Source organism: Fukomys damarensis, unplaced genomic scaffold (assembly GCF_012274545.1).
Source record: "Fukomys damarensis isolate Sample0158 unplaced genomic scaffold, DMR_v1.0_HiC HiC_scaffold_23, whole genome shotgun sequence".
NCBI classification, from domain to species: Eukaryota; Metazoa; Chordata; class Mammalia; order Rodentia; family Bathyergidae; genus Fukomys; species Fukomys damarensis.
The window spans coordinates 11238285-11250724 of NW_022900935.1; the positions used below are offsets into that span (position 1 = coordinate 11238285).

General features: G+C 40.8%; 1 protein-coding gene across 2 annotated transcripts in view; it reads left to right on the forward strand.

Annotated features, from left to right (window-relative positions):
- Usp48 (ubiquitin specific peptidase 48) overlaps positions 1-12440 on the forward strand; it is a 77310-nt gene that overhangs the window by 31867 nt on the left and 33003 nt on the right. Inside the window, exons 9-12 of one of the 2 annotated variants that reach the window (XM_010626014.1) lie at positions 2235-2414; positions 6153-6281; positions 6813-6962; positions 11669-11866. In XM_010626014.1, coding sequence (XP_010624316.1) covers positions 2235-2414; positions 6153-6281; positions 6813-6962; positions 11669-11866 — 657 coding nt within the window. The remainder of the gene's footprint in view (positions 1-2234; positions 2415-6152; positions 6282-6812; positions 6963-11668; positions 11867-12440) is intronic. The other variant, XM_010626015.1, reaches the window with a different exon arrangement.

Sequence of the window (12440 nt, forward strand, 5' to 3'; positions counted from 1 at the left end):
GGGGTCCTGGTCAGGTCCGTCCCCCACCCGCTGTTTCCAGAGAACTTTCATTAATCCCAGCACTGGCAGGGAGGATAGTCCAGAGTCTGAGGCCAGCCTGGGCTACATACATAATGAGTTTAAGGCCAGCCTGAACTGCACAGTGAATTTTTTTTTTTTTTTTTTTTTTTTTATTAGTACCAGAGATCAAACTTTTGAGACAGGCTCTAAAACCACTGAGCTAAATCCCAGCCCTGCATAGTGAGATCTTTTCTCAAAATAAAAATGGTTTTTTTCCCAGGATCTAAAACATTTATTTGTAGTTGTTTGTTCATCATTGCCAGTATTTGGATGTGTGCACGAAATGTTATTTTTGTTATTGTTGTTGTTTTTTTTGTTTGTTTTTGCTCCCGGGGATCTAATTTGGTACCTTGCGCTTGCGAAGCAGGTGGTAGAACAACTGATCTAAATCCTTTGCCCAGAAGTGTTATTTTGGTAAATCGCATGTATAATATGTAATCTGTGATTTGAACGAAATGTTTTTTGTTATTGTTGTTGTTTTTTTTGTTTGTTTTTGCTCCCGGGGATCTAATTTGGTACCTTGCGCTTGCGAAGCAGGTGGTAGAACAACTGATCTAAATCCTTTGCCCAGAAGTGTTATTTTGGTAAATCGCATGTATAATATGTAATCTGTGATTTGCAGCCTTTTAAGAATTTAAGGTGGCACTAGAATGTAAAGTACTTATTAAGAATTTGGGTGCTGAGGCAGGAGGATTGCTGTGAGTTCGAGACCAGCCTGGGCTACGTAGTGAGTTACAGGTCAGTTTCAACTACATAGTGAGACCCTGTCTCAAACGAGACAAAACAAAACAAAAAATTCAGGCATGGTGATACATGCCCATTATCCCAGCACTCTGGGATGAGGCTGAGGCAGGAGGATTATTACTGTGAGTTCAAAGCCAGCCTGAGGTACATAGTGAAGCAGGCATTGTTTCAAACAAAACAAAACTAGCGCACTAAGAAATAGAAGTAGGGAACCCTTCTAGATTTTTAGCAGTATCTCTCCCAATTTTTCCATTTTTCTTGCTTATTCCTGCATTTATACCCCAGCGTTAATGAAGCACAACAGATGAGGAAAATGGCATGATCTTGAGGTATATACAATTTAATAATATATGTGCGTTTTGTGAAATGATTTCTTATGTCAGTGGAGCTAGTTTCAAGCATCGTCTTTAAAATGGGAGTGTGTACCCTTTGGCTACCTAGTACCTACAAAGTGCACCCGTGTTTTGCAACACTGGGCATTGAATCAGGACCTTTGCAGTGAGCCATGACCAAACTAAGGACCTTGTGGGTTGTGAGGCAGGCGTGGTGCCAATGAGCTAAAACCCTGGCCCCCTACTCTTATTTTTTCTTTTGAGAGATTTGGCTCTGGTTTCCTATCTTCTCAGAGTGGTGGCATGACAGGCTACCATGCCTGGCCTGGACATCAGTTTTTTGTTGTTGTTTTGTTTTGTTACCAGTGATCGAACTCAGGACCTTATGCTTATGAGGCAGGTGGCAGTGCTAAATCCCTGGTCCTGAAAGTAGTTGTTTTTTGATGATTTAATCCCTGCCCCCAAAGTCTACCATCCTTTCTCTAACCATGTTAGCTTCTTGCTTTACATTCATCTGATTAGTTTTAGGTGAGACAGGGTTTTTCTGTGTAGTTCAGGCTGGCCTTAAACTCAAAGTGATCCTCCCTGCTTCAGCCTCATGAGTGCTAGGATTTTAGCCCTGTACAACCACAACCAGATTTTCTTGATGTTTGAAACAAGGTCTGGCAGTGTAGTCACTATGTAGTAGCCCAGCGTGGCCTCACATGTGCAGTGATCCTCCTGTCTCAGTCTCGACTACTGGGGGTTGCAGTCAGGTGACACCACATCTGGCATTACATGTAATTTCTGTAACAGAATATGGTTGATTCTTAGTGAATGTGTGACTCATAGTTCTTGCAAGATTGAGGGTGCTGTAGAGTCAGGTCACCACCACTGAGTGCCCAAAGTACTATAATTACCAGTGTAATTGTGGAGGGGATGGAGATGCAGTATGATAACCTGCTTCAGAGAATGTTTCTCCAGTATTTTGTGAAAATGAAGGTCTTCTGTCTTAGGTGAGATGTTTTGAATTCTATCAGGTGTGGGACGAATTGTTACTGTTCATTGTCATGCTGTAAACTGTTACCTACAATTTCCTTTCCATCCTCTCTCCTCCAGGTGGGTCCTATGTGTATGAACTCAGTGCAGTCCTCATACACAGGGGCGTGAGTGCTTACTCTGGCCACTACATTGCCCACGTGAAAGATCCGCAGTCTGGCGAATGGTATAAGTTTAACGATGAAGACATCGAAAAGATGGAGGGGAAGAAATTACAACTAGGGATTGAGGAAGATCTAGGTAAAACCTTTAAGTTGTGAGTGACCTTTTAAAATATAAATTTTTTACCAGAAATATTCTGATACATTGCTGTGGCCCAGGATTGCTCCAGGGAGTCAAAGATGTGCATTTCTGAAACACATAAAATTATTGAATATCTTTTATTAATAGTGCTTGCTTTATTCAGAGATGGTTCCAAAATGTCAGGCTTTCAGGAAAGCTTGCCGGGAAAATAATCAGTCCAGTTACCCGGTTTATTTTTCACACCAAAGGGGAAAACATTGTCATTAAGCAAACAAAATGATAGATAGTAGATTTCATCTAACATGCTTTTCTAAAAGATTATTTGAGACAGGATCTCACTATGTAGTTCAGGCTGTCCTTGAACTCACTATGTATCCCAGGCTGGCATTGAACCCATGGTGATCCTCCTGCGTCAGGCTCCCGAGCGCTGGAATTACAGGCCTGTGCCATCATGCTGGGTGGGTTATATGTTATTGTTCTTTTATACCTAGCTTGTATGGTCCACAATTTTTTTTTGCAACTTGTGTCTGCTGTTGCTTTTGTTAACCATGCTTTAAAAAACTGTAAAGTAGTGCCCCATTATATGAACACAATAGTTTTTAATGGCCTTTGGAACAGAACCCCATGTTATTTTTCAGTGAGAAATGTAATAAACATGCTGTTATCCCAGGCATTGGGCTCAGTGCAACCACCCTTTTGTAGGGACCAGCGAAAGGGGACTTTAATAGAACATTACTAGAACCTCTTGCATCAGGTTCTAATCTTTGAGCCACAATAGCACAGCAGAAAGTAGATTAAGTAATATATAGACAGAAAATGAGACTTAGAACAAGCTAAGCTTTGACCTGATTAGTGCCTCTCTGGGTGGCAAAGACCCCAGACCCTGAGCTTGCCATATCTTTATTCAGAACATCAGCAGAAACAAAAGTACCAGCCGGGTGTGGTGGCATACACCTGTAATCCCAGCACTCGGGAGGCTGAGGCAGGAGGATCACTGTGAGTTCAAGACCAGCCTGGGCTACATAGTGAGTTCAGGTCAGTCTCAATTACATAGTGAGACCCTGTCTCAAAAAAAAAAAAGAGAGAAACAAAAGTACCAATGACTCAGGGTAGGTGAGATGATCCTAGAACAATAAGGATATGCCCATGATTTGGTTCCTCCCTGGATGTCTCCAGCTGATGTAGGCCTGACCTGGAGCATCACAGCGTCATGGGACCATTCATGTCTCAGCTGTGACCGGAGGTGAAAATGCAGTTATGTCTCCTTGCTGTAGCTGGCCTGTGGACAGGAAATCTAGACCAAATCATGCGTTAAATATGAAATGATTTTCCCCCAAAATCATGTAGAATTGATCCAGACTGCCTGTTATCTTCCTACTAATTCACATGCCATTTTTCCTTAACTAAGGAGGTGAAGTGTGATTTGGTGACTCTGGTGACTAGGACTCTGGTTATGGGAGAGTGATCAATCTGCCTAGGAGGAGGAATGGCTAGGGATAAAAAAGACAATAGAGACTTGGCTTAATTTCATAATAACATGGGGCGGGGCTCGGGGGTCAGTGCCCCAGAGTGGTCAAAGACAAAGATATTCTGAACTAGATTTAGGGTTCACACATTACTTGGAGGAAGGAAGGATCTTAGGCTGATGGTGATCGAAGGGAGATGGCCATCTTAGGCTGAGGAGGAAAGTGAATTGAAAGCAAAAACATTTTTGCATGAGTAGGTGGGAAGAGTTAAACTGATAAGGGATTTATTGTCCCTCACCAGGTGAAACATTTCTCCTTTTTAAAATTACTGCTTGGGGGCCAGGGATTTAGCTCAGTGGTTCTGGTGCTTGCTTTGCCAGCACGGGGACCCAAGTTTGATTCTGGGTACCAAAAAATAAATAAGCAAATTTATTTATTGCTTGGTTCTCAAAGAACCTGGATATCTTGCCCTTTAGCATCACAGGACCACTGAGGCCTCAGGTGTTACCAGAGAAAAAACAGTTAATGTTTCTACATGCCATAGCCAGTCCTCTGAGGCAAGGACGTCAGACCTCAGACAGCCCTAAGCATGATTTAATTATGAAATGATTTCCCCCCCCAAATTATGGAGAATGACTCCCAACAACAGATGATACAAATGGATCGCGTTTATCGGTGTTTTGAGTGACGCAGTCACCTTTACAAAGCCACTCATGTGACATGTGACAGTACTGCACGGTCTGGTCTCACCGTCAGTGTTTCAGGCCACCCAAGGGGGAGACAGGCGTTAACCCTCCTGCCATGAGTGTTGAGCACCTCTGCATAATGTAGTTTATAGCAGTGGAAATGAAATTAAATACACATCACAGGCTGGACTCTGTGGTAAATGCCTGTCATTGCAGCGCTCCAGAAGCAGAGGCAAGAGGGTTGCCACAAGTTCAGGGCAAGCCTGGGTTAGTGAGACAGTCTCAAAAAAAAAAAAAAAAAAAAGCCAGTTGCAGTGGTGCATATCTGTAGTCACAGCACACAGGAGACTGAGGCAAGAAGAGTATTAAATTCAAGCCCAGCTGGGGGCAGTTTAGTAACCCTATCTCAAATACAATTCCAAAAAAGGGCTGCAGTCAATCTCCTATATCTTCATACACCACCCGCCAAAGAAACTCCATAGTGCAATTCCTTCCCCTTTATTTTTGGTACTGAGCATTGAACCCAGGACCTCAGGCCTACTTAATCTGTGTTCCACTGTTGACTCACTCCCTCAGCTCCTGTGGGATTTTAAAACACATTTTTTTCTAAGAAACATTTCTTCCAGACAGGTGTGGTGGTGCACGCCTGTAATCCCAGCACTGGGGAGGCTGAGGCAGGAGGATCTCTGGGAGTTCGAGACCATCCTGGGCTACATAGTTGAGTTCCAGCTCAGTCTCAACTACATAGTGAGACCCTGTCTCAAAAAACAAAAAAAATTTCTTCTGCACCAGTATTTGTATTATACTTAATCCTAGTACATTTTAGCCTAATACTAGGTTTTCTCTGCCATAAAGCCCTAAAGATAAAACAGTTCTTTTAGTATTGAGTGTAAGGAAGTGAAGCTCTGAGACTTGATAACCCTACACCTGCGGATGACCTCTTCACTGTACTCTAACCTAACTTGAAGATGCCTTTCATTCGATAGACTTACCATCTTGATATTTTCCACTTGCTCCTGAACTTAAGGACTGGTAGCTAATCACCCTGTTCCTTGGCATTTTGTAACACACCTTTATTTAAGAGTTTGTCCAGATTTATTTTCTTAACTAAGTTAAAAAACTTATTTCTTGAAATGATGGCTTTTAAAAATTTGCATTTACATTGTATCTTTTTCTAATTTAAAAACAATACTAAAACATGTGCTTGTTTACTGAGCTACGCATATTAAGAATAAAGCCTTACTTGGGCCAGGGATTGAGCTCAGTGGTAGCACACCTGCCTCAAGCACAAGTTCCTGAGGTTGATCCCCGGGTATAAGGGGAAAAAAAGAGAAAAAAGAAAGGGATGTTGGTTGTAGCGCTCAACTGCACCAAAGGTTCTGAGTTCAGGTCCCATTACGGGGATAAAAACAAAAAACCTGTGTGATGTGGTTGACAAAGGTGGCCAATGAAACAGTTTAATGATTGGGTCCATGTTAAAGAATTTCAATATGTATTTGGATACTTTATATTCTTCATCCTCCCTTAAAAGGGTGAAATTGTGAGCATTGTAGTTAAATTTTGTTTTAATTTCTCTACCCCAGCAGAACCCTCAAAGTCTCAGACACGCAGACCCAAGTGTGGTAAAGGGACTCATTGTTCTCGAAATGCATACATGTTGGTTTATAGACTGCAAAGCCAAGAGAAGCCCACCTCAACCGTGGAAGTTCCAGGTAGTGTATTTTTCATCATCAGGCAAATATTTTAGAATGCAATGCTCCAAATCTAAGGACATTGCTTTTATTATGACAGGTTAATAAATAGTAACCACAGATTTGCTTTAAGGTGGTGAGCTTTTGAGATAAAGGAGCCCGTATTTACATTTCTGGAACTACTCCATTTTTTGCCCACAGGTCAAACTTAATTTTAAAAGAAGCACAGGAGCAAGGGAGACATTTGATGTCATTTTGTTTAATTCGTATGCTGAAGACTTACACCAGTGGTTTTTTTTGTCAGTTTACCCAGCTTACCAGTGTTAGACTGTAATTTGAAGGGGCTTCTCATCCTTTGGATGACGGTTCTTGTTGACTTAATATGGTAAGCTGGGTGATGGGAGCAATAACTTCATAGCTTTCTCCCTTCTACTTTGAGTCAAGGTAGCCTCCAGAAGAGAATGCCATAGTACAAATGTGTCACCAGAAGCTTAGCTCACGTGCCATGTGATCGAGACAGATACGTTTTTCTTTTAATTTTCTTTTGAATAGCCTTTCTTCAAGAGCTGGTAGATCGAGATAATTCCAAATTTGAGGAGTGGTGTGTGGAAATGGCGGAGATGCGTAAACAAAGCGTGGATAAAGGAAAAGCAAAGCACGAAGAGGTTAAGGAGCTGTACCAAAGGTTACCTGCTGGAGCTGGTCTGTAAGATATTCCGGGACAGCACTGTTGCCATTAACTGCCTTGTTTGTTATATTCACAAAAATGTGTATGGACAAAGTTATCCTTACCCTTCCTTATATAGTCCACTGAAGGAAGTGCATACAGTAGAAAGTTACTGTGTAAAACAGCAATAACTTGGTGTGACATTCAACATAATTTCTGTTATGTAGTTTTTAAAATGGGATGCTGTTAATAAATTACAAGGCTTTGCTTAGGTTAGCACTCTGCATATATGAGTTTTATAGATTTTTGTACTTTGTCAGAGAATGACTGGTTTTTCTTTTTTTGGGTACCAGTTGTGCTTGCCAGGCAGGCTTTGGAACCACTGTGCTAATCCCCAGCCTTGAGAATGACTGGTTTCTAAAGACAAACGATTAGATCACAATGGGAGCAACTTGCCCGTTCTGTTTTCTTTGCATAGTATTAACTGCCAAACACATAAAGAAGTATAATTTTGATACTTTCAGATTAACTTGAAATTTAGTATCAAATGTTACAGAGAGAGTAGAAAAACTATAGAGTTCATCTTTGATTCCTAGGATTACCCCATATTCTTTGACTGTTTGTATTCCAGTTTATCAAATGTCCCCAAAAGAACAACACTGGAAACCAACCATTATTTTTAAGGCTGATTTTTCTTCATTTGCAATAAATTGTCATTTCACAGGCATGAATTTCTCGTATTTAAGTCTTACAAAAGAGAATTTAGATGTGAGTTAGAAAATAAATATTGAAGCATAAATGTGCTTGGTGGTTTTTGTCTCTATCTTTTAAGTTACTGGTAAAACAAATCAGAAATAACTATAGATTGCTAAATATGTAAAACGTAGCGTTTAGACATTATTTTTAAGGCCCGGGTGTTTAGCTTAGTGTTTTACTGCATTAAGATGAGCTTAAGGCACTGGATTCAATCCCCAGCACTGCAAACACTGTAGAAGGAAGGAAGGAAGCAAGGCATTTTCTCCAAATAGTCTTTATACTGTGACCCCTTGTAAGTTGTTAGTCTAACTCTATGCAAGGGTTGAAATTGTCCCAGAAAACCCGAGTGGAAAATGATTTGGAGTTAGCCCATGATTCACAACCTCTAGATTTGTCTGCCTTTGTTCAGAGGAATAGGGGCCTAGGAATCTGTTTTCTGAGTTGTTGTTATTTTATTATTGAGTAGTACTGTGCATTGAACCCAGGTCCACCCCATTGAGTTATATCTGCAGCCCCTTTGAAATGTTTCAAAGCTAATCTCGTTAGGTTGCACAGGGCTTGAATTTTTGATCCTCCTGCCTTAGCTCCCCAGACTCCTGAGATTACAGGCATGTGCCACTAAGCCCAGCTATATTTTCTGAACTTTATCCACAGTTTCTTATATTCTGCTCAAGAGAAAAGGATTTCATGATTCTAAAGAAAAGTGCTGCTGTCAGGGCTGGTGTCAGTCACTTGCCTATCTTGCACGAGGCCCTGGATTGGATCCCGGTGCTGAAGGAAGACGGAGAAACAAATGCTCTTGTGAGCTGTGTGGTCCAATGATGTTTCTTGGCAGATAGCAATGGGCTTCTGGTGGCTTTTTCATTCAGTGTGTAAGAACCTGTGCTTGTGATTTAGAATATTCTCAGAACATGAACTTTGTATTTTTCAGTCTATCACAAATTTATGTCATGGGAAACCTATGTAGCCCCATCATAAAATCTTAGTGACTAGTTTTGAAGTGCCAGTGTTTTTTTTTTGTTTGTTTTTGTACCGGGGATTCAGTGCTTGCAGGGCAGGCAGTGGAAGACCGTGTTTTGATAATGCATTTTCTGAGTTTTATCTTGTGGACCTATGTAGGCTCATGTCCCAGAATTTTGCCTTCACTGGGAACATAAATTCTTTTGACCCTTCATACGAGATAGTCACTTGTCTCTAAAGTGTTTCACATACTGACACCAAAACTGTCCTGATTTCATATCTTTTAAAGGAAATTTGTGTTCAAAATCCAGGCTGTTTTGGGGGGCGGGTTTGTATTTTGAATTAAGATTCAAAGTTATTTCTAGTATTTCTTGTTGGGAATAGTAATTGCTTTTCTGGATCATCAAACGCTGAAGGTTCACGCTGTCTTCTATCTCAATTGGGAAACGAGTTAGAGTTCTTACTCCTACTTTTTAAACTCCTGCTATACTTTCAGATGGCAGTGTTTAAGGTCATTGACTAAACAGGGGACATGTTGGATTACCCTGCAAAGGAGTCTTTGTATAGAGCAGAAATAACCAACAATGTAATATTTTGCTATAAGAGCCTTGTGCTCCAGCCCCATGTTCTCAGGAACATTCTTGGAGAGATCCATGTAGCTCTAATAAAAGGTTCAGCCGGGCGTGATGGGACACGCTTGTAATCCCAGCACTCCAGGAGGCTGAGTCAGGAGGATTGCTGTGAGTTCAAGACTGGCCTGGTCTACATAGTGAGTTCCAGGTCAGTCTCAACTATACAGTGAGACCCTGTCTCAAAACAAAAAATTTTTTTAAAATTGAAAGTGGAAATAGAGACCTGTGTGCCCAAAGCCACTGTTACTTCTAGGGATCTCCCACCAAGTGTAATCTGGAAATGAAAGCAAATCTGGAACAGTGTTTGAGTTAATAATGAGTATCGTATTAGATAGAGTTTTCGACCCAGTTTCTGCTCCAGTCTTTCCTCCTCCTATAAAATCAAAAAGTGGTTTTTCAGTTCCTTGTAATTAGCATTGATTTCAGGTCGGGGCATCCTATTTCAAAACCAAAAACAGCAGGTGTCACTTGGAAGTTTTTATGTTGAACTCTGGGACTGGAAAGTGTTGTATTTACCCACCTGTCAGTCATACCGTTGCCCAATGGTCAGGCTTACCTGACCCTTGGCCTTGAATTCCTGTACCTATCACTGGTGAGGAGTGTCTTCTACACTTTCACTTCCCTGCATTCCTTTCCTTATAAGAGTGGGATTGATAGGGTTTTTTCCCCCCCAGTTAGTCTTGGCAGGTATTGGCCTCTTAGTGCCTGGGGAAACACACACCTAGGGCAGTACTGTAGGATGTTACTGTTTTTTAACCCTATTTTCTGACCTTTGGGAGTCTGCTGGTTATTCCTAGTTATAATCTCTGTCAGGAAAAGATTTGCTAAGACTTACCTCGTTCTTAGGTAGGGATCATTTATCGTCCAGTTTTTCAGATAGCCGGTGCACTTTTTCTTGAAGTTTAACCTTGAAACCTGGAGGTGTTTTGAACATATTTATTAACATACCATGAACAATTGTAAGATGCTACAACCTTGTTGCCTGTACTGCATCTTAAAGTTTCCTCTTATGTATGTCTTGATGTATAATTAACTTTTTCTGTATCTCTTTTCTTTTAAAAAGCTCAAAATGCTTCCCTTATCTTTTATACTCAACAACATTCCCTGTGAGGTAGGTAGAAGGCAGGTATTATTACCTTCATTTCACAGATAAAAGACCTGAAGTATAGAGTTTTAAGTGACCTTGCTCAAGTTCAGTTCTTGGTGGCACCACTTGGGTTAGACGGTGGCCTCTTGGCAGCTCTGTGCTTTTCCTGTGACAGGGCTCTTTGATGTCCCTTTTAGCCCAGTCGTGGGGTGAGAGCTCCAAATTTTGTTTCGTAAGAGTCAAAATGTCTTTCATTAAAAGGAGAATGGGAGTTTTGTACATGTTTGACTCTTGAGTCTGAAATGAGTCCAGATGGTCTTTGCACTAAAGCATCTGTCTCAGAACTCATCAGGAGTAGTACATAATATAAATACATAAATTCAACCTCTGTATGTTTTTTTCTATGTTTTATGCTGGGACTCACTGGAAATCTTTGTAAGTAATCAAAACTGTCCCTTTTTCTTTAATTTTTGCTTTTAGAGAACTCTGGGATTCCCCTTTCCCCAATTTAAACCCATGTTAAAGCATTTAGTTTTTTCATTTAACTTTTGCAGCTTCAAAATAGGTGGTAATTTAGTTCTAACGTGCTTCATCTTGAAACTTGTCTAAAATAATAATGAAGTGACTAGATCATGGCTTGGATTTGGGCAAGGGTATAAATACTCAATTAACATCACATTGCTGGGCATGGTGGCACACACTTGTAAGGGAGGCTGAAGCAGGAGCGTCACTCACTGAGTTAAGGCCAGCCTGAGTGACATAACAAGACCCTGTCTGGAGGGGAAAAAAAACTGACATCCTAATCATTGTGGACACAAAAGTTCTGTGATTAAATGGGGGCAGAAATGAAGTCGTTTCAGCTGAGGCAGTTAAGTATCAAATGTAGATCTCCATTTAATTTTCCAGAGGTATATCCTGTGTTTGTGGAAAGTGTTAATAAATAATTTATGACATAAACGCGATAGGAATGAGGTAATGAGATTCACGAGCCAGCATGGAGGTGGCTTGTGTTTCGCTAACATGAGGTCCTTATCAAACCTCTGTAGGACAGCTCTCTCTGTGGACGCGTCTTGTAGAATGTGGTTTAAGATGCTTGCTGTTCAGTCTCATAGGGTGTTGTGCAGACTTGTTTACACACATGGCCCCTACACTGCGGCTTTCTGTCACATGCATCAGATCTTCAATCAGTGACTCTTACGATTTTTGCTAACTTTGAACAGAGTTTGCATTGTTTGAGGAAAATGACTGTGTCACTTGGTCCAAAAACTAAAAATACATAGTTTCCTCTCGTTGCTTTCTTCTGCAGAGCCCTATGAGTTTGTCTCTCTTGAATGGCTGCAAAAGTGGTTGGATGAATCAACACCTACCAAGCCTATTGATAACCATGCTTGCCTGTGTTCCCACGACAAACTTCATCCAGACAAAATCTCAATTATGAAGAGAATTTCTGAATATGCAGCAGACATTTTCTACAGCAGATATGGAGGTGGTCCAAGATTAACTGGTAACTCAAAATCTCCTACATCTCTGAAAAAGCAATGCCTGAAGTCTTCATCACATGCTCTTAGTGACTGGGCTTCATGCTGATTTGATGGAAAAGCCTGGTGATTAGACAAGTATTGATGTACTTTGTAAGGAGAGTAAAACAGAAGCATTTGATGCTGTTCATGGACAGTTGGTTATTGACAAACACTCCCCCCAGTGTACAAGATAGGACTTGTCAAAGAAAACTTGTCGGTTTATACTCCTCAAGGTATTCAGACTTTTGTTGATTTTAGTTCTGTTCCTCCATGTTAACGGGGATCTGGAGCAGTATGTAACTAGCCTGCAGATTGACAGAAGCTGCTGGATTCTGGATTCTTTTTTTTTTTTTTAATTTATAAATTTTTGGTTTTTTTTTTTTTTTTTTTTTGCTAGGTCTCACTATGCAAATCAGTTTGACTTTGAACTATGTAGCCCAGGCTGGCAATGAATTCTTTTTTTGTTGATTTTTGGTTTTTTTTGGTACCGGGGATTGAACTCTGGTCCTTGAGCTTGCAAGGCAGGTGGTGGAACCCTGAGCTAAATCCCCGGCTGGC